This window comes from Bos grunniens, chromosome 9 (assembly GCF_055505025.1).
Source record: "Bos grunniens cultivar Pamir isolate PY7600 chromosome 9, Bosgru_T2T1.0, whole genome shotgun sequence".
In the NCBI taxonomy this organism is placed as follows: domain Eukaryota; kingdom Metazoa; phylum Chordata; class Mammalia; order Artiodactyla; family Bovidae; genus Bos; species Bos grunniens.
In genome coordinates this window covers 53,692,064-53,714,180 of record NC_141173.1, presented here as the reverse complement: position 1 = coordinate 53,714,180, position 22,117 = coordinate 53,692,064, and the positions used below count along the sequence as shown (strand labels likewise).

General features: G+C 42.1%; 1 protein-coding gene across 26 annotated transcripts in view; it reads left to right on the top strand.

The window, feature by feature from the left end:
• The window catches only part of KLHL32 (kelch like family member 32), a 216,073-nt gene that overhangs the window by 91,046 nt on the left and 102,910 nt on the right, over positions 1-22,117 (top strand). For 22 of the 26 annotated variants that reach the window (XM_086317660.1, XM_086317643.1, XM_086317639.1 and 19 more), the window contains one exon: positions 3,230-3,337. The exons of the other annotated variants lie outside the window; for them this stretch is intronic. Coding sequence is in view for 17 of the 22 variants with exons in the window: in XM_086317643.1 (XP_086173769.1) it covers positions 3,230-3,337 (108 nt within the window). In the remaining 5 variants the exon portion in view is untranslated. The remainder of the gene's footprint in view (positions 1-3,229; positions 3,338-22,117) is intronic. 26 annotated transcript variants of the gene reach the window in all.

The following is a 22,117-nucleotide window of genomic DNA, read 5'->3' as shown; positions in this document are numbered from 1 at the left end:
TCCCAAAGAAAGGCAATGCCAAAGAATGGTCAAACTACCACACAATTACATTCATCTCACACGCTAGTAAAGTAATGCTCAAAATTCTCCAAGCCAGGCTTCAATAATACATGAACTGCGAACTTTCAGATGTTCAAGCTGGATTTAGAAAAAACAGAGGAACCAGAGATCAAATTCCCAGCATCTGCTGGATTATTGAAAAAGCAAGAGAGTTCTAGAAAAACATGTATTTCTGCTTTATTGACTATGCCTAAGCCTTTGACTGTGTGGATCACCACAAACTGTTGAAAATTCTGACAGAGATGGGCATACCAGACCACCTGACCTGCTTCCTGAGAAATCTGTATGCAGGTCAGGAAGCAACAGTTAGAACTGGACATGGAACAACAGACTGGTTCCAAATCGGGAAAGGAGTACGTCAAGGCTGTATATTGTCACCCTGCTTATTTAACTTATATGCAGAGTACATTATGAGAAACGCTGGGCTTGATGAAGCACAAGCTGGAATCAAGATTGCTGAGAGAAATATCAATAATCTCAGATAGGCAAATGACACCACCCCTATGGCAGAAAGCGAAGAAAAACTAAAGAGCCTCTTAATGAAAGTGAAAGAGGAGAGTGAAAAAATTGGCTTAAAACTCAACATTTAGAAAACTAAGATGGTATCTGGTCCCATCACTTCATGGCAAATAGATGGGGAAACAATGTGAGACTTTATTTTGGGGGGCTCCAAAATCACTGCAGATGGTGACTGCAGCCATGAAATTAAAAGATGCTTACTCCTTGGAAGAAAAATTATGAGCAACCTAGATAGTATATTAAAAAACAGAGACATTACTTTGCCAACAAAGGTCTGTCTAGTCAAGGCTATGGTTTTTCCTGTGGTCATGTATGGATGTGAGAGTTGGACTGTGAAGAAAGCTGAGCGCCTGAAGAATTGATGCTTTTGAACTGTGGTGTTGGAGAAGACTCTTGAGAGTCCCTTGGACTGCAAGGAGATCCAACCAGTCCGTCCTAAAGGAAATCAGTCCTAAATATGTATTGGAAAGACTGATGTTGAAGCTGAAACTCCAGTACTTTGGACACCTGATGCGAAGGACTGACTGTTTGAAAAGACCCTGGTGCTGGGAAAGATTGAAGGCGGGAGGAGAAGGGGACGACAGAGGATGAGATGATTGCATGGCATCACCGACTCAATGGACATGAGTTTGAGTAAACTCCAGGAGTTGGTGATGGACACATAGGCCTGGCTTGCTGTAGTTCATGGGGTTGCAAAGATCGGACACGGCTGAGCAACTGCACTGAACAAATCAGAACCAGCCAAGGGAAGAGACACAAAGGGCAGAGTCCAGAAAGGGACCCAACATGGATCATCCGGCCTTCCTCCGCCTGTGGAGTCCTAGCCTTACCCGCTCTTGCCCAGACTCTGTGACAGTATGCACGGGGGACTGCCAACCCGGGAAGCTCTCTCAGGTTTTCGGTGTCCAGAGCTTTTATTGGTGTTTACTCACAGTCATCCTGTGTGGCTGACCTTTCATCTCTAGCCTCTCCTGGGGGTCAGACTACTAGCTTTGGTCCCTTGCTCCTCTGGAGGTCACAGCTGATACAGTATGAACCAAAGCTCCCATCATAAATCATGTTGTTATACTGTCAGTGGTCATAGCCCCAGAGAACAGAGATACTCCTTTCAGGCAGGATATTCTTAGGCCTGGAGAGGTCCTTTGGATAAGGTTAATTCTTCACTACATAGATGTACAGTTTTCTAAATAGTGTATTTCATCATCAGTGGTCCAAAATAGAATATTATCTTTATTACCTGTTAAGTTGAACTTGTTATAAGTGTACAAATTAGTGGTTTTCATTTTTTAAAATTTTATTTATTTATTGTTGGTTGTACCACGTGGCTTATTGGATCTTAGTTCCTTGGCCAGGGATTGAACCCGTGCCCTTGACAGTGAAAGTACAGAGTCCTAGCCACTGGACTGCTGGGAAATTCCTGCATTTTTTTTTAATTTCAAAGTTTTCATTTGACAAACTGATTTTCAATCCGTTGGCCATTTGGAGAACTGGTTTGGGGGCAGATTGATTTTCACTGAATATCTTAAGACAGTGGTTCTCAGATTCTGGTAAGCTTCGGAATCACTTGGATAGCCTATTACAACCCAGGTTACTGGTAGCCCGCCAGGCTCCCCTGTCCATGGGATTTCCCAAGCAAAAATCCTGGAGTGGGTTGCCATTTCCTCCTCCAGGTCTAGGTTGCTGCTGCTGCTGCTGCTAAGTTGCTTCAGTCGTGCCTGACTCTGTGCAGCCCCGTAGACGGCAGCCCACCAGGCTCCTCTGTCCCTGGGATTCTCCAGGAAAGAATACTGGAATGGGTTGCCATTTCCTTCTCCAGTGCATCCATGCATGCTAAGTTGCTTCAGTCATGTCCGACTCTGTGAGACCCTATGGACAGCAGCCCACCAGGCCACTCTGTCCATGGGATTCTCTAGGCAAGAACACTGGAGTGGTTTGCCATTTCCTTCTCCAAGGTCTAGGTTGCTGCTGCTGCGGCTGCTGCTAAGTCGCTTTGGTCGTGTCTGACTCTGTGCGACCCCATAGACGGCAGCCCACCAGATGGCAGCTCCCCTGTCCCTGGGATTCTCCAGGCAAGAACACTGGAGTGGGTTGCCATTTCCTTCTCCAAGGTCTAGGTTAGAGCCCCATTAAATTTATACTCTAAGGAGTTCCCAGGAGATGCTAATGTTGCTGACCCAGGGGCCACACTTTGAGAACCACTGGAATAGAGTGTGATGTATGTCAGGTGTGAGGAAAGAGATGCGTCACTGAAATGAGGCAGGGAAGAAAGGCGGAGAAGTCTGGGAACAAGGCACTGCTTTCCGTGTCCTTTTGGCAAGAAAGTTTGGGAATGCTCCCCATTTTAGGTTAGCTGTGGGACCCCAGGATGGAGACAGTGGGTTCAGGGAGAGAACCTGAACCCAAGTCACCCCCAGAGAACAGCTGCGGGATTCAGTGCTACTCTGTGTATGAGGCACGCAGGGCCCTTTGTGTGTTACTGTAACCGGACACCAGAGTGATTTGCAGTGGCTTGTGTGAAGGAAGCCTTGTGGAAGCATTTCAGAAACCAAAATCAATCTTTAACTTGTTTCTTTCTTAATTTCTCTAGGACTTCATTGTGTTCCCTTGCTTTTTAAGTCCCATAACTGTCTTCCTTTCTCTCCTACCTCAGGCCATGTTCAGTCTTTGTATGGTGGAAAGTGGTGCTGACGAGGTGAATTTACACGGTGTGACCAGTCTTGGCTTAAAGCAGGCTCTGGAGTTTGCATACACAGGACAGGTATGGTACCAGATGTCATCCGAGAGGCTTAACTTCACATGACCAGAGGAGATTATCCTTGAGGAATGAGGTCTAGGTATTTTTCTTGTTATTCTTGTCAATGTTGAAAAAAAGTTTTGCCTCCACTTAATAACTAAAATAATAGAAAGGTAAGTAGAACACTTTGATTTTAAATATGACCCAGGAAACATGGTATTTTAATCTTAGCTCAGTGGCTTGCTTATACAATTTTTAAATATCTTAAGGGATTATCATATGGGAGAGTTTGCAAGATAACTCGAATTTTCGTTGTTATCAGTTCACTGAAGCTCAGTGACTCAATCATGGCTTTATTGACCAAAAGTGAAAGTGAAGTGACTCAGTCGTGTCCAACTCTTTGCAACCCAGTGGACTGTAGCCTATCAGGCTCCTCCGTCCATGGGATTCTCCAGGCAAGAATACTGGAGTGCGTTGCCATTTCCTTCTCCAGGGGATCTTTCTGACCCAGGGATTGAACCCAGGTCTCCTGCATTGTGGGCAGATGCTTTAACCTCTGAGCCACCAGGGAAGTCCAAAAGACCAAATTAAAGCTTTAAAGAGCTATGTCTAACATCTTGGCACCCTATCCTCTGCATTTATTTCAGGGTCAGGGCCTCAGATTAGAATGTGATGGTTTAAAAGCCAAAGTTTGTTCAGCACTAAAATCATTAGAGGACCTACAGGAATCTCCAGAGCACATTCATTTTATTTCTTGCTTTTTAAATGAAAGTAATGGTGACAACTAACATATGTTAGTGTATGACTGTCAGAGAAAATCAAAACAAGACTGCATATGAACAGTATGAACAGAGATCTGAAGCTTCATCTTTCTTACCTCATTGCATGTTAGTGAAACAACTATTAGAACACACGAAACCCATCCTTATAGAATTATGTTTAAATTGAGATGTAATATTTTTAAGATTTATTTTTGATATGGAGCATTTAAAAAGTCTTTGTTGAATCTGTTGCAGTATTGCTTCTGTTACTTATGTTCTGGTTTTTTGGCTACAAGGCATGTGGGATCTTAGCTTCCAGATCAGGAATCGAACCTGCACTCCCTGCATTGGAAGGTGAAGTTCTAACCACTGGACTGCCAGGGAAGTCCCAGTTGAGATGTAACTGACATTGTATTAGTTGTAGGTATACAACAGAATGATTTTCATTATGTACAACAGAATGATTTACATCAAAACAATTACTGTAATAAGTTTTAATTAATGTCTGTCACCACACAAAGTTGACAGATTTTTTTGTGTGATAAGGATTTTTAAAATCTCCTTTCATAGCATGTTTTAGGTATACAGTACAGTATTGTTAACTATAGTTGCCATGTTGTACATTACAACCCAGGACTTATTTATCTTAAAACTTTTATATCTTATAAAAGTTTGTACCTTTGACCCCCCCCTTCACCCATTTTGCCCACCCTCGTCACCCCCTACTTTCATTTGAGAGCTACTCAACTATGTCAGTGGAGAAGGCAATGGCACCCCACTCCAGTACTCTTGCCTGGAAAACCCCATGGACAGAGGAGCCTGGTAGGCTGCAGTCCATGGGGTCGCTAAGAGTCTGACACGACTGAGAGACTTCACTTTCACTTTTCACTTTCATGCATTGGAGAAGGAAATGGCAACCCACTCCAGTGTTTTTGCCTGGAGAATCCCAGGGACAAGGGAGCCTGGTGGGCTGCCGTCTTTGGGGTCACACAGAGTCGAACACGACTGAAGTGACTTAGCAGCAGCAGCAGCAACTACGTCAGACCAGATACCGAGTAGTTATTTATCTTCTTTTATAGTGTTTTGTTATTTAATTTCATTTCATCCAACTTATGTTCAGTGTCTTCTGTGCTAAAATAAGGGCTGCTGCTTTTGGCAGGCTCACATCCTGGTGGGGGAGAGTCATATACATGATTCCATGTCCTACTGTGGTGGGAAGCATAATAGCAGAATATGAGACACAGTGGGGACAAAGGAGAGGATGTGGTTAACTTGGTTCCTCAGTGCAAACCTTCACAGAAAACGCAGGCAGATTCTTTACCAGCTGAGCTACAAGGGAAGCCCTTTGAAGGGTAAGGAGACTGCTAGGGAATAGGGAAGAAGTTTGCAGAAGAACAAATGTGTGTGTGTGCACTTAGAACAAAGTTCTAGGGGGGAGACAGAGTTGCATTTATTCTGCCCAGTGACCCATTCTTGATGTTGCATCCCACAACATGTCACACAGAGGTGACAGTCTTGCAGCATATACAGCAATAACTCATCTTTTCAGACTGTGCACTGAAGGGACAGGAAGTGGGCTGGCATTTCGTGGAGCACCCTCTTCAGGAACAAGGGCACTGCCCTGGGCATTTCATGTGTGCTGTGTAGCCTAATACTCTAGACAGCTCTGAGGAATTTAGTGATCCTGTTGTAAAGACGACAAGCCCTGGAAGGTGCAGTAAATGACTAAGATCAATCTCCCAGGTTTGACCCAGTGAGTCAAACCCAGTCCTCTTAATTTTGAATCCTTTTCATTTATTCTTAGCCCTTTCTTAATGCTCTATGTCATTAAGAAAAAATTAAGTCATATTTGTTATACCTTGATTAAGGAGATGGGGAAGTATTTGGACGTTTTAGAAAGCGAACTCTTGGGAGAAGGCAGTGGCAACCCACTCCAGTACTCTTGCCTGAAAAATCCCATGTACGGAGGAACCTGGTAGGCTGCAGTCCATGGGGTCGCTAGGAGTCGGACACGACTGAGCGACTTCACTTTCACTTTTCACTTTCATGCATTGGAGAAGGAAATGGCAACCCACTCCAGTGTTCTTGCCTGGAGAATCCCAGGGACGGGGAGCCTGGTGGTCTGCCGTCTATGGAGTAGCACAGAGTCGGACACGACTGAAGTGACTTAGCAGCAGCAGGTTCCTTTAGAGGAAAGAGGGATGCCCTTGTGCATCAGTTGAATATCTCAGTTGGCACAACTCTGAACCTCAGTATCTTCACATAAGGTTGGTTATAATCAATGTCACCTCCAAGATTAAGTTTGCTGTTCAGTCGCTCAGTTGTGTCTGATTCTTTTGCAACCCTCTTATTGTCACCCACCTGGCTTCTCTGTCCATGTGATTTTCCAGGCAAGAATACAGGAGTGGGCCTCCATTTCCTTCTCCAGGGGATCTTCCCAACCCAGGGAGTGAACCTGCATCTCCTGCCTTAGCAGGCAGACCTTTACCACTGAGCCACCTGGGAAGCCCACTATTGGAGTGATGGGCCTTAATAACTCAAAAGTAAGCTCAGAAATAGTCTGGCCCAGAGTTGGAGTGGAGCATGAGAAACTGTTTTTAGGCACTACTAGCCTAGAATAGGGGAGAAGGCAATGGCACCCCACTCCAGTGTTCTTGCCTGGAAAATCCCATGGGCTGCGAAGCCTGTTAGGCTGCAGTCCATGGGGTCGCTAGGAGTCAGATACGACTGAGCGACTTCACTTTCACTTTTCACTTTTGTGCATTGGAGAAGGAAATGGCAGCCCACTCCAGTGTTCTTGCCTGGAGAATCCCAGGGACGGGGAAGCCTGCTGGGCTGCCGTCTATGGGGTCACACAGAGTCAAACACGACTGACTCGACTTAGCAGCAGCAGCAGCCTAGAATAGAACAGTCTGGGTGCAAGTCACCATGGTGAGACACTGGCAACTAGCAAGCCAATCCTGCTGGTGCTCTGCTCAGGTGTTCAGGCCCCAGGGGCCTTGGCTGCCTTATTAAGCCATCTTGTATACAGTGCTGCACCAAGTGCCAGGACAGGATGAAGCGAAATAAACAGCCTCGGCCTCGAAACCCCAAGAGAGGAGATGGACTAGCCGTCCAGGTGAGGGGCCCTTGGGTGTTGTGGCCTTCTTGGGAGCAGCCTTAAGGGGAGACCTTGGAGGGTCTGTGGGGGCAGTTTTCTGTTTTCTCAAGATGGGGGCCAGGTTTGGATCCTAGGACTGGGGCCAAGTGGAGAATGTGATGGACATTCTGATCTTGGGGAAGTAGTTGGGGTTTGTCCCACAAGTAGACCTTTTCTAAAAATATCTTCTGGTTGTCTGGAGCTGTATCTAGGGGCTCACATGTATCACCTTGGAACTTTTCAAAGGTGAGGATCATAAATCCTACCTGCTTCCTAGGGCTGCTGTGAACGTTTAAGGCTGTAACCTGGGTAAGTTGTTTTGCCTGGTGCCTGGCACACAGTAAGCCCTCACATGTACTGAATGGCATTGTGATAACAAAACCCTTATAGTGATATAACATCCAATATTAATGTATTAATAAAATCTTAAAAAAGGAAAAAAATAGAAAGTGAACTCTTTTTGATGGTTCTCCCGACCTGGGTGCTTTTCCAGTGCTGAGTTCATGAGGGCTCTGAGTTGCTGCATTTGTACTTTGTGTGTGATTATTCTTTGCTGCAGGGTGGAAGTTTGGTACAGTCTTTCTTGAACAACATTCATGGCAGTTTGGTTTCTTAAATACCAAAATGACTTTATGATAAATCTGTTTTCTCTTTGAAATATAAACATAGATGACAGCAAAAAATGGAATTGTAGTATACTTGGAAAATGCAAAAGAGCTTTGTCTTACTCTGGAAATGAAATGAACATTAAGCAAAGAGTTTAGAATAAAAATATGAATAAAAGCATGGTTCTTCAGTTTCTTGTTATTTACTATTGTGAATATTTGCTGAAAGATGGTCTTCAGCCATGATATGTATGTAGATTTGTAAAAATCTTGGGTTAACATTTAAATTATCTACCTAAGCTATTCCTGATAGTTGATTATACCTTCAGTCTGTTGTAGTAAGCATAGTATAAAATGTTAAGTATTTTAAGTGCCTGAAAATCGTTACTGCCTTGGGAAGAAAATTGAAAGTATAGAGTGGGTGTGATGAATGAGTACCACTGTGTAACAAGGTGTGTGTGTGTGTGTGTGTTCCTCCTACACACTGTTCTAAAGCATAGCCTTCTTAAAATTGGTCACAGATATCATCCAGGAAATTTTAAAGAAAAATCAAATTGTCCTCCTAATGCTAATACATCCTCTGAAAATGCATGCGCTTTTCTTATCAAGGCACACATGCACTCTGGCTTCACACTAGTTAGAGGCGTGCCCTTCCTGTGGGAACACCCTGCTTGGGTCATCACCTGAGCAGAGCCCCGCATGCGTGGCAGTGCTCGTGAGTGACCCTGCACAGCTGTACACAGTGGAACTGGCCATGGAGAGCAGAGGAGCCAGACTGCAAGTCCTGTTCTGGGCTGGCTCCAGGAGCTAGGTTAAAAGCAAAGGGTATGATGCAAAATTGTCACTGGCAAGATCTGCCAGAGGAAGAAAAAGATAAAGTGAACCTGAGGAAATGCCACCTTTTACTTACCGGTGAGCAAAGGGAATCCTGTTCCCCTGCTGTCCCTCAATCTCCTTGCTTTCCAACTCTGGCCAGGAGTCCATTCCTATTTCAGTCCAGTCCTGATAGAAGAGATCTGAAAAAGAAGGGGGAAAAAACTGTCTAGGGATGGGAGGAGGGAAGGAAGCTCAGGAGTGATGGGATATATATATATATATATAATTATAACTGGATTCACAGTACAGTTGTTCTGTAATACTGACTGTTGTACTACAGAAACCAACATAAAATTATAAAGCAGCTTTCCACCACTTAAAATTAAATAAAACTTTTTTTAAAAAAGAGATTGGTATTGACATATGCACACTACTATATATAAAATAGATAACGAGCAAGTCCCCACTGAGAACTCTACTGAGTACTTTGTAATGACATATATGGGAAAAGAATCTGAAAAAGAGTGGTTATATTTATATGTATAACTAATTCACTTTGCTATACAGCAGAAACTAACAAGATTTTAAACCAACTACACTTCAAAAAAAATTTTTTTAAAGAAGGATTCTAATGGAGATGTTACTTGCCTCAGATGATGCCTCAGAAAACCCAGCCAGTCAGTGAGGAGCACCTAACATCAAGACCCTTTCATAAAGATATGAGCACTGCTCAGCAAGTGTAAATGAAAAAAAACTGAAAGTGTTAGTAACTCAGTTGTGTCCGACTTTTTGTGACCCCATGGACTATAGTCCACCAGGTTCCTCTGTCCATGAAGTTTTCCAGGCAAGAATACTTGAGTGGGTAGCTATTCCTTTCTCCAGGGGATCTTCCTAACCCAGGGATCAGACCCAGGTCTTGTGCATTGCAGGCAGATTCTTTGCTGTCTGAGCCACCAGCTCAACAAGCAGAAGAACATGTAGTCCTAAAGGTCTTTGATTATGCCTCTTGGAATTTAAGTAGGTAAGGGCCCAAAATGAAAGCAAATAGGACTGAGAACTACAATAAAGTTTGCTGTATTAATACTCTGGCTGCCATGATGTTAAGGACGAAAGACTATATGCCGATAATGTGATAAAGTGAAAGTTGCTCAGTCGTGTCCAACTCTGTGACCCCATGGACTATAGGATCCATGGAATTCTCCAGGCCAGAATACTGGAGCTATTCCCTTCTCCAAGGGATCTTCCCAACCCAGGGATCAAACCCAGGTCTCCTGCATTGCAGACAGATTCTTTACCAGCTGAGCTGCTGCTGCTGCTGTCGCTTCAGTCGTGTCCGACTCTGTGCAACCCCATAGACGGCATCTCACCAGGCTCCCCGGTCCCTGGGATTCTCCAGGCAAGAACACTGGAGTGGGTTGCCATTTCCTTCTCCAATGCATGAAAGTGAAAAGTGAAAGTGAAGTCGCTCAGTCGTCAGGGACTAAATGCCTTCCATATAGTAGAGCAAGGGGTTCAAGCTCGTTGGCTTCCTCTTAACTTTCCTGAGAACTCTCCCTTCCATGTGTCCTGTCCCTTGCTGCCTGATGGAGCATTTCCAGAAACCCAGTAAAGAGAGAAACTGTGCACTCAATGATAGGTTTGTAATCCCCTTTGAATTTCCCAGAGTACCCCTCTAGGTACTGCTAACTTTGCCAGCCATGAACCAGGCACACCGTATCTGGGCAGATGAAAAGGACTCTTTGATATCTGTTGTTTTCTTGCTTTTCTTTTCATATCCAGTAGCTCCAGCCTCTGGTTCCTCAGCATCATGGAAGAACCTATCTCTGGGGACACACATCCTGATTACCGTTCCCTGGTGCAGAGAGTGCTTTAGTAGAATCTCAACAAGGACATTTTGTATAACTATTAGTATTAATATTTTGAACGCTTTGGAAATCTAGGGAAGTGTGACATTCTGTGAAGTGAGAAATACTTTTTTTTTAGCTATAACTGTGCTCATGTAATCAGGAATTGAAAACTAGAAGACATAGCTCCTTAATTTTCTTGCTCTTGTATAGTCAAGGTTTTCTTCCTGATTCTCATTTGTTTATTTAATGTGTTCATGTGACTTTTTTATAGCCCTGATAAGGCAGACACTGTAGCCTTATTTTGATGATCATTGAAAGTGTATTTATTCTCTGCAGTGGAATACTTTTCTCTGGAGACCTGAGTGTCAGGCCTGGCAGCAGAGTGACAGGAATCTTAATTGGAACTGCCTTCTCATAAACCATTCCTTCAGGAAAAGATGTGTCACTTTACATGAGAAAAAGTCCCCATCAGATTTACTTATTATAAACATAACCTGGTGGAACTAAATGTTATTAGCACATGGAAAAAATCTGGGAGAAATATTTTTTAAATGCTTCTCTTGGGAGTAGCATTAGGACCATTCAGTGGTTTAAATACTTTAGCTGCAAAATTCTTTCTTCACCTGGCAGTACCTACAGAAGCCTGGCAAGTAAGAGGCCCCCAGGGTATGCACCCTGTGCCCTAGGCTCCAGAGCACAGAGTCTACAATCCACAGTCTAAGGAAGGATATTTTGAATTGTGCAGAAAGTGATTATTTTCTTCTTACCTTAATTCTTGTCGGAGTTGTGCCAGAGTCCATAACTGGACTGTTGACATAGAAAAGTTTGAGAAGAGTGAAATGAAGGGGATAAGTTTGAATTCCATCAGTGAGTTTTCACGTTCTTGGATCTTTTGAAACTCTATATTATTGCCTTTAGAGAGATTTTCTCTCTTTTTTAAATCAGTGGATTATTGAAACAAATGAGCAGATGTGTCTGCTTAATGTTTTGGGGTGAGGATGTTACAGGTTTCCATGTGTGGCTTCCTAGAAAGTGTCAACCAACTTGACAGACAGGGACCATATGCCAAATGAAATTTTTATGGCTTCTCAGGATGTCAAGTAAAATGATAAATCCTTGATGTGGTTAGGTAGTCAAAGCTATAAGGACAGGTTGGGGACCTAAACGTGTATTGTGAAAAACTGAGAAGTGAGATTTTAAAAGTTCCGGTCCTGCCTGACCCCAGAAGCTTACTTTTCTCAGCTGAGGACCCAAGAACAGTGTCAGTGGACCCAAAGCCTGTCTGTTCCTCATGGTCGACAGCAATTCAAGGTGAAGGTCTGTGGGAGCGCCCCTGCCTGTAGAGCCGGGTCAGTTTTAACTGACAGTTTGCCTGTGCCGGCTTGTTAGCCCTTTCAGTTCAGTACAGTCTCTCAGTTGTGTCTGACTCTTTGCGACCCCATGGACTGCAGCACGCCAGGCCTCCCTATCCATCACCAACCCCCGGAGTTTACTCAGACTCATGTATTGACTCATATCCCTTTATCCCTCATGAAATCCCTGTGTGTGTCTGCTCAGAGAAGACTCAGGCTGTGGTTTGTACTGCAGGCATTACAGAGCCATCTGCTCAGCATAGCAATGTCTAAAATGTTGCAGAGAGAGGAAGTCTAACTGTGGCCACACTTCTGAGGTCAGCTTTCCAATTTGGTAATAAAACTGATGATTTTGATTTAAAAAAAAAAGTTATTTCCTGGCTTTTTCTTAACAATTTGTAAATTTAGGAATTCTTAGTTGTCTGATAGTCACTCTGCAGAAACAGAATGGCCCATCACCCACTCAGCGTTTGTTGCAGTGTTGAGACTGATAACAGCACACATGGACCAAGCGGATAGGAAAGCGTTTCTCATTCACATAGTGAGGCTTTTGGGGCTAAAAGCGTGGGTTCCAGTAGGTCCAAATATGTCTTCAGAGGGCAAGTAGGGGTGATTGATCAGCGTTGGTGTTTATTGTGCTTAGGAGGTGGGGCTGGAGGATTCTCCATGTAGCCAGAGGCTTGTGTGGTTTGAACTTTCCACCAGCATCAAGGGAGAGAGACCTCAGACTTTTCCTGTATTTTCCCCCAGGTGTGGAGCAAGCAGGGAAGAGGGAGTGGTGGGGCTTGAGAGCTGTCACCACACATCAAAAATGGAGACGGACTCCATTGTGTTCGTGTAGCATTTTGCTTGAGTGATAGTCACATTTTAGACACAGACATTTTCCTTTGGCACACTGTGAAACTCAGACACTTATTGAAAACAAAATGTGTTTGAACAGTATGCTCACAGCATTTATAATCTTTCTTGGCGTAAGTTCTGTGCTGCAGGACCCATTGTGGACTAAGGGACTTGAGCTCATGCATACAGAACACGCACACTGATGACACTCAGAGGGTCTCTGGATATCTGAGATAATATTAGATGACAAGGATGCATGTGACCCCTCTCTGTTTTAACCTTGTCTTCATTATACAAAACTTTATTTAAATGAGCTGGATTTGTTCCTTGGGTCCTCCTCTCTCCCTCCCACACTCTACCTCCCAGCGCCACCTTACTGCCAGGATGGTGAATAGAAAGAGAAATGTTTCCTGTGTGCTCTTGATAATGGCTTTATTGTCACAAGTGGAGCAATAAACAATCCTTTCTTTTCTATTTGATGTCCTCCAAAGTAGAAAAAAATAATATTCAGTAACTCAAAAGAGTAGGTCAGCCCCATTAAGCTAACTCAGGGTGGATTTTACAGTTCTGTGCACTTGTTTCTCTCGGTTTTGGCAGAAAGTCCCATTGCTAGACATTTTTCATTTCATCATGTCCATCTGAGTTTTTCCTTTGCTATGGCAGATGAGTAGCAACTCCTGTTCAGAGTATTTCTAAGCAGACATCATTACAGTTGTGTTCTTTCTTGATCGTTGGAATTTCTGAAGGTTGGCTATATTCCGAATCATTCCCTAAGGAAATTGTGACCCTTCCTTTAGGTGTCTCATGAAATCATCTGAGTGGAGGGAGCTTACCAGTATATTTAGTGGAGATTCTTGATTAGCTCTTTAGTTATCATAAGAAGATGTCAGCCTATTGATAGCTTTTTAAAGGACATGAACTTTTCCCCTTATTCAGCAAAAGAGAATAATTACATTCCAGCCTCAGCCTGTTTGCTAGAAAGCTCTCACTAAAAGTTGACTGGGAGGAATTATACATACAACGAATTCTCAGAAGATACGCAGCCTGCCAGTCTGGCTTGGTAGTTCTCAACCACATCTATCAACCCTTAATATACAAGGCCACCTTTACTATCCTGAAATGAAATTCCTAATAATATAACTTACCCACACAAATTACTCTAAACACTAGTAAGAATATCTTGTGTGTGTGTTAGGCACTCAGTCATGTCTGATTCTTTGCGACCCCATGGACTGTAGCCTATGGCCCATCCATGGAACTCTCTAGGCAAGAATACTGGAATGGGTTGCCATTTTCTTCTCCAGGGATCTTCCTGACCCAGGGATTGAACCTGGGTCTTCTGCATTGCAGGCAGATTGTTTACCATCTGAGCCACCAGGGAAGCCAAGAATATCTTAACCATATATAAATAACAAACAGAAGGAAATAAAATATATTGAAAATAATGTGCAGTTCAGTATGTAGAGGCTGGGGCAAAACTCTTCACAAGACATAATGAAACAGTTGCCTGTATACAGCTACAGGTAGAATCCTCATGCTGCATAGAGATGCGGAGTGACACAAAAGGATGTTTTGCTGGAAACAGAGATACCACAAGGGCATGCCCTAGGCAACATGATTTTCTGAAGTACTGAACAACTTTCTGTAAAATTCCTTAGAAAACAAAACAGTAGTCTTCTCTTGGTTTTTATTGTGGTAGCATTCCTGGAAAATTCAGTATATCTTGATGCAAAACAAATAGAAATTTGTCTATATGTAAAATAGAGTTCAATTCTGGGCTTAGGGTTTTATAAACAAGTTTTTCACCTATTTACATGTCTGTCTTCCCAAGTGGCTCAGTGGTAAATAATTCAATCCTTGGGTTAGGAAGATTCCCTGGAGAAGAAGATGGCAACCCATTCCAGTGTTCTTGCCTGAAGGATCCCATGGACAGAGGAGCCTCGATGAGCTTCAGTCCATAGGGTTGCAAAGAGTCGGACATGACTGAGCTTGCATGCGGACACGTGTCCATCTTTGCATTTGGTGGCTGTCCTGTGGTTTGCCTGGCTGCTGTCCAATAAAGGCCAATAGTATTCCCCTTCCTGGAGCAGCTAAAACTATCTGTATGCATTTCCAAATTGCTACCTATAAGGTTGTACTGCCTGCTTTAAGAACCACTGCTCATCTACTCTAAATCTTATGTCTAAATCAAGATATCAAGGGAGAAAATCAGAAAACTACATCTGAGTTTTGAAGAATCTCTATTAACTTTTACTTTTTATGCAAAGTTTACAAAATACACTTATGTTAGTATTAAAAGTATCACCAGATAGGTAATTCAATGATAGTCATAATGTCTGAAGGAAATTTTCCATTAGTTTCAGGGCCTGGAGAATCTAGAGTTCATTTCAGTATTTTCATCTTTTTATCTTGTATTAGGCTACATTTTCTTTTTTGATTTTAATGCTAGGAGGCTTAGAGCCGTATTTGCAGGCCATTATTAATAGTTATGAAGATACATATACATATATACACACGTATCTCTCCTCTAAACATCGCATTGTTTCCTATTTTCTCCTGGCTCGAATGATGTTTCTAATCTTTAAATGCTTGTACTGATGCCTCAGATCCTGCTGAAAATGAGTATATGTAAATAAGAAAAGTGAATGAAAATATTTAGGAGCCCTGTCTGAAAATTTCTGGAATCCCAGGGGGTACTTTAGGGTTATTTAGGCATGAATAAAGTGGTGCTACATCCTGTTAGTTCTGCCTCCAAAAATGGAGTGTCTCCAGAATCCCAGGTTGTTCCACAAATAAGCCATTCTACTTGCTTCCTAAATTTTTTCCACCCCTATTTTCAGAACTAAAATTAAGAAGTGTGCAAATTTTGTAAAGATAAATTACTATTTTTCATCTTTTGAAAGTGAAAAAGATGTTTATACAAACATAAAGAATGAAAGTGAAAAGCCATATTCACTCAAATTCTCACTAACATACTGTATGTTATTTTTCTGTTCTTTTCCCCTGGCCTTTCCCCATCTCCTGAGTAATATAGATTTTTTTGTGATTATAATTTAATGTCTTTTCTGGAATTAGATAAAAGTACATTTATCTATAAATTCATAGTATATGCTGCTTTATTGTAATACAGGTTTTTTTTAAACAGGTTTGGATTATTTAAAATAAATTTGTAGACCTGGAATCACTTGATCAAGAAGAACGTGTTTTTTGTGAGAGTGCCTTCTGAAGTTTTGCAACAGCTGCTATTGGACAGTGAATTTTATAAACTTCTTGTCTTAAAAAAGAATTCTTGAGCCCTCTGCTGGAAGCATTTAGTATTTCTATTGAGTTAGTAATAGATGGGAGTTTCATAATTCTGAATGTAAGATTTTTTAAAAGAAAACAACCTGATAGCAAACATATGTGGGCTTCGTGGTTAATTTCAAGACAAAAACCTAACTAGCCAAACAAAGCTTTTGAGAAGACTTATATTGCAAGTTGATATTCCATTTGAGTGGAATAATCATGCAAACATCTCAGTCGTGTCCAACTCTTTGCGACCCCATGGACTGTAGCCCACCAGGCTCCTCCGTCCATGGGATTTTCCAGACAAGAGTACTGGAGTGGATTGGCATTTCCTTCTCCAGAGGATCTTCCTGACCCAGGGATCGAACCCAGGTCTCCTGCATTGTAGGCAGACGCTTTACCATCTGAGCCACCAGGGAAGTCTAAACATTTCAAATGAAGGGTTAATTCAAAGGTATTGAACGTTCTAAGTTAATTTGTGAATACTTTATTTTGTTTGTATCCTTTATAAAAAACCATTTATAGTTTATCCTCAAATTGAGATCCATTAATAAAGCAAATGGTTCATGAGCACCTACTATGTGTTCAAGACTCACAAGACATTAGGGTTGTATTGATGGAAGTAATGCCATGAATGCTTTCTCAAAGTGGGCTGACAGTGAAATGACAGATCAACACACCATTGCATTTATTGGAAATGGGGCCTCAGTTGTTAGTGTATGGAGCATGGTGAAGTATCTGAGAATGCTCAGTGTTCCAGAAGTTACACTGGTTCAGACAGGAGAATGAATTATTGAGCTGGAGTACTTTATCAAGTACTGCTTGCAGTTTACTTTGCAGGGAGAAAAGGTAGCCGTTTGACATATGGTATTTGAATAAATGCAGCTCTTGAAAAATTGATTACAACCATGCATCCTTATGTTATCATATGGGTATCAGGGTAGAAACAGTTTGGCACAACCCAAAGAATATAGCCACTGACCTAGAGGGACTCAAGCATGATTCCAGCCTGTGGCACCTTTAGAGAATTGTTGACTGAATTCCACTACAAGTATCAACTCCGCTGACTGTTGCTGAAAAAAGTTAGCATTTTCACTTCAAATTCAGATTCCCAAATTTCAGTTGGATGCTCACCTAGCCAGGCAGTGCTAATTTGTTTCCTTGCTAAATTTGCTTTCCTCCTCTTCCTGCTAGGTTTTTCTTTTCTTCTCCTCTTTTCAAACCCTGTTGCCCTCTCACTACCCTGCCCTGGTACACATAGCACAAGGGAAACTCCTCTTCCATTGAGAAACATGCATACAGGAAATATATCTTTTCACCATCGAATCCCCAAACTTCCCAGGTTCTGTGCACTTATTCTGTGTATCCCTATCTTTTATGCTGGAGGAGACATCTTTGCTTTGTGAGAGGCTCATCTCTCCACTTAAGCTCTGGATCCTCCTTCCTCTTATCCTCTCAGACATCAGTGCTGAATCCTCATGTCTGCCTCTTCTGTCATCAGTTTCTCCTCCACTGGTGTATTCCCACCCGTGTAAAAACATGCTTTATTGTTCATCTTTCAAAAATCCCTTTCTTGTTTTTCTCTTCTTCTTCAACTACCATTTATTCTTCTGCTTTCCTTCACAGCGGAACTTACGAAAAGAGTTGCATAAACTTACTCTTCCTCATTTTTTACTCCCTGTTCCATTCATCAGGTCTGGAAGTTGCCATCTTCAGCATCCCGCTGAAACTGATCTGATAGTCACAGATATTGCTGGACTGATTGCATCGTGTCCACTCAGCTGCATTCAACACAGTCAACCTGCCTCTCCATTGAAGCCGTTTTGTGAATACACCACACTCTGTGGGTTCTTATTCTTATTCCCCCCAGCTCTCCTCCCCATCGTTCCTTTTCAGGTGTCTTTGCTTGCACCTCCTTCTGTAGGCTCTGAGTTCCTCGTGTGTCAAAACCCTCCTGTTTATATCTAAACAGCTTCCTCAATACCATCATCTAGACCCATGTTATTTGGTACAACATTATGCTCTTGACTGCTAGTCCCCACCTGTACTCCAGACTAGAGATCAGCAAGCTTTTTCTTTAAGGGTTCAAATAATAAATAATCCAGCCTTTGCAGGCCATATCCAGCTCTGTTGCAACTACTCAACTCTGCTGTTATGGAATGAAAACAGCCAGAGACAGATAAGTAAATAGATGACATGGCTATGTTCCAACAAAACTTTATTTATGGATGCTGAAATTTGAATTTCATATTTTTTTTACATTTGTTATTCAGTCACTCAGTCGTGTCTTTGTGACTCTTTGTGACCCCATGGACTGCAGCACGCCAGCCTTTCCTGTCCATCACCGTCTCCTGGAGCTCGCTCAAACACATGTTCATTGGGTCAGTGATGCCATCCAACCATCTTGTCCTCTGTCATCCCCTTCTCCTCCTGCATTCAATCTTGCCCAGCATGAGGCTCTTTTCCAGTGAGTCAGCCCTTTGCATCAGGTGGTCAAAGTATTAGAGCTTCAGCATCAGTCCTTAAAATGAGTACTCAGGCACAATTTCCTTTAGGATGGACTGCCCCTTGAAATCCAAGGGGCTGTCAGGAGTCTTCTCCAACATCACAAGTCAAAAGCATCAATTCTTTGGCGTTCAACCTTCTTTATAGTCCAATTTTCACATCCATGCATTACTACTGGAAAGACCATAGCTTTGACTAGATGGACCTTTGTTGGCAGTGTCTCTGCTTTTTAATATGCTGTCTAGGTTTGTCATAGCTTTTCTTCCAAGGAGCAAGCATCTTTTAATTTCATGGCTGCAGTCACCATTTGCAGTGATTTTAGAGCCCAAGAAAATAAAGTCTGTCAGTGTTTCCATGGGGAAACAGTGTTTCCCCATCTGTTTGACATGAAGTGATGGGACCAGATGCCATGATCTTTTTTTTTTTTGAATGTTGAGTTTTAAGCCAACCTTTTCACTCTCCTCTTTCACTTTCATCAAGAGGCTCTTTAGATCCTCTTCACTTTCTGCCATAAGTGTGGTGTCATCTGCATATCTGAGGTTATTGATACTTCTCCCGGGAATCTTGATTCCAGCTTGTGCTTTACCCAGCCTGGCATTTCGCATGATGTACTCTGCATGTAAGTTAAATAAGCAGGGTGACAATATACGGCCTTGATATATTCCTTTCCCAATTTTGAACCAGTATGTTGTTCCATGTCCGGTTCTAACTGTTGCTTCTTGACCTGCGTACAGGTTTTTCAGGAGGCAGGAAAGGTGGTCTGGTATTCCCATCTCTTTTAAGAATTTTCAACAGTTTGTTGTGATCCATACAGTCAAGGTTTTCACGTAGTTAATGAAGCAGTAGATGTTTTTCTGGATATCTCCTGCTTTTTCTGTGATCCAACGGGCTTCCCTGGTGGCTCAGATGGTAAAGCATCTGCCTGCAATGCAGGAGACCCAGGTTCGATCCTCAGGTAGGGAAAGTCTCCTGGAGGAGGACATGGCACCCCACTCCAGTACTGTTGCCTGGAAAATCCCATGAATGGAGGAGCCTGGTAGGCTACAGTCCATGGGGTCGCTTGAGTTGGACATGACTGAGTGACTACTTAAATAAGTTAAACGGATGTTGGCAATTTGATCTCTGGTTCCTCTGACTTTTCTAAATCCAACTTGAACATTTGGAAGTTCTCGGTTCATGTACTGTTGAAGCCTGGCTTGGAGAATTTTGAGCACACCTTTGCTAGCATGTGAAATGAATTCTATCGTGCAGTAGTTTGAACATTCTTTGGCATTACCCTTCTTGGGGATTGGAATGAAAACTGACCTTTTCCAGTCCTATGGCCACTCCCAAGTTTTCCATATTTGCTGGCATATTGAGTGTAGCACTTCAACAGCATCATATTTTAGGATTTGATATAGCTCAGCTGGATATTTTTTAATATATTAGCATATTATTCATCTTTTCACGTTTTCCAACCTATTTTAAAAAATTAAAAGCATTCTTAGGCATTAGCACCCTAAAATAAAATGCTTAGGAAGAAATCTGTCAAAATATGAACAAGATCTGTGTGAGAAAATTACAAAATTCTGATAGAAGGAATCAAAGGACTAAATAAATGGAAAGAGCTTCCATGATTATGGATAGGAAGATGCGACACTGTTAATATGTCATTCTCCCTTGCAATCCTAATCATAATCCCAGTTAGTTGTTTTGTTGATACTGACAAACTGTTCCTAAAAGTTCAGTGGAGAGAGACAAAGAACCCAGAGCCAATAGAACATTGAAGAAAAACGACTGGAGGACTGACATTATCTGAATTCAAATTACTATAAAGCAAAATCAAGACACTGTGGTATTGGCTGGAAATAATAGATGAATAGATCAGTGGAACAGAATACAGAAACCAGAAGTAGACCCAGATAGATATAGACAATGGATCTTTGACAGAGGAGCAAGACAATGCAGTGGAGCAAAGATAGTCTTTTCACAAATGGTGCTGAAACAGCTCACGTTCACATTCAAGAAAATGAGTCTAGCCAGACCTTATGCCCAAATAAAAATCAACTCAAAATGGATCACAGACCTAAATGTAAAATGTAAAACTATAAAGCTTCTAGATGGTGACAGGAGAATACTTAGATGACTTAGATGATTTTGGATATGGCAATGACTTTTTAGATACAATGCCAGAGGCATGACTCATGAAAAAAATAATTTGATAAGCTGTATTTCATTCAAATTACAACCTGCTCTGCAGAAGTTTTATCAAGAGAATGAGCATACAAGCCACAGATTGGGGGACAATGTTCACAGAAGATACAGCTTACAAAACTAAACATATTCTTAATCATGCAATCCAGCAGTCACACTGCTTGGTATTTCCCAAAGGAATTGAAAACTTAACATTCACACAGAAACACACATACAGGTGTTTATAGCAGTTTTATTCATAATTTCTAAAAGTTGGAAGCAACCAGGACACCCTTCAATAGACAAATGGATAGCTGCGGTATATCTAGACAATGGAATATTATTCAGCACTAAAAAGAAATGACCTATCAAACTATGAAAAGACCTGGAAAAAACTTAAGTGCTTACTGCTGAGTGAAAGAAGCCAATCTGAAAAGGCTACATACTTTGGGATTCCAACTATATGGCATCCTAGAAAAGGCAAAGCTATGAAGATAATACCTGCCTCCTGAGAAATCTGTATGCAGGTCAAGAAGCAACAGTTAGAACTGGACATGGAACAACAGACTGGTTCCAAATTGGGAAAGGAGTAATTAAAGCTGTATATTGTCACCCTGCTTATTTAACTTGTATGCAAAGTACTAGAAATGCTGGGCTAGATGAGGCATAAACTGGAATCAAGATTGCTGGGAGAAATATCAGTAACCTCAGATATGCAGATGATACCACACTTATGGCAGAAAGCGAAGAAAAACTAAAGAGCCTCTTGATTAAAGTGCAAGAGGAGAATGAAAAAGTTGGCTTAAAACTCAACATTCAGAAAACTAAGATCATGGCATCCGGTCCCATCACTTCATGGCAAATAGATGGGGAAACAGTGGAAACAGTGACAGGCTTTATTTTGGGGGGCTCCAAAGTCACTGCAGATGGTGACTGCAGCCATGAAATTAAAAGATGCTTGCTCCTTGGAAGAAAAGCTATGACCAACCTAGACAGCATATTAAAAAGCAGAAACATTACTTTGACAACAAAGGTCTGTTCTAGTCAAAGCTATGGTTTTTCCAGTAGTCACGTATGGATGTGAGAGTCGGACTCTAAAGAAAGCTGAATGTCGAAGAATTGATGCTTTTGAACTGTGGTGCTGGAGAAGACTCTTGAGAGTCCCTTGGACTGTGAGCAGATCCGATCAGTCCATCCTAAAGGAAATCAGTCCTGAATATTTATTGGAAGGACTGATGCTGCAACTCCAATACTTTGGCCACCTGATGTAAAGAACTGACTCATTTGAAAAGACCTTGATGCTGGGAAAGATTGAGGGCGGGAGGAGAAGGGGACGACAGAGCATGAAACAGTCGGCTGACATCACTGACTCAATCAATGAATGTTAGTCTGCTCAAGCTCCGGAAGTTGGTAATGGACAGGGAAACCTGGCGTGCTGCAGTCATGGGGTCGCAAAAGGTCGGACACAACTTACCAACTGAA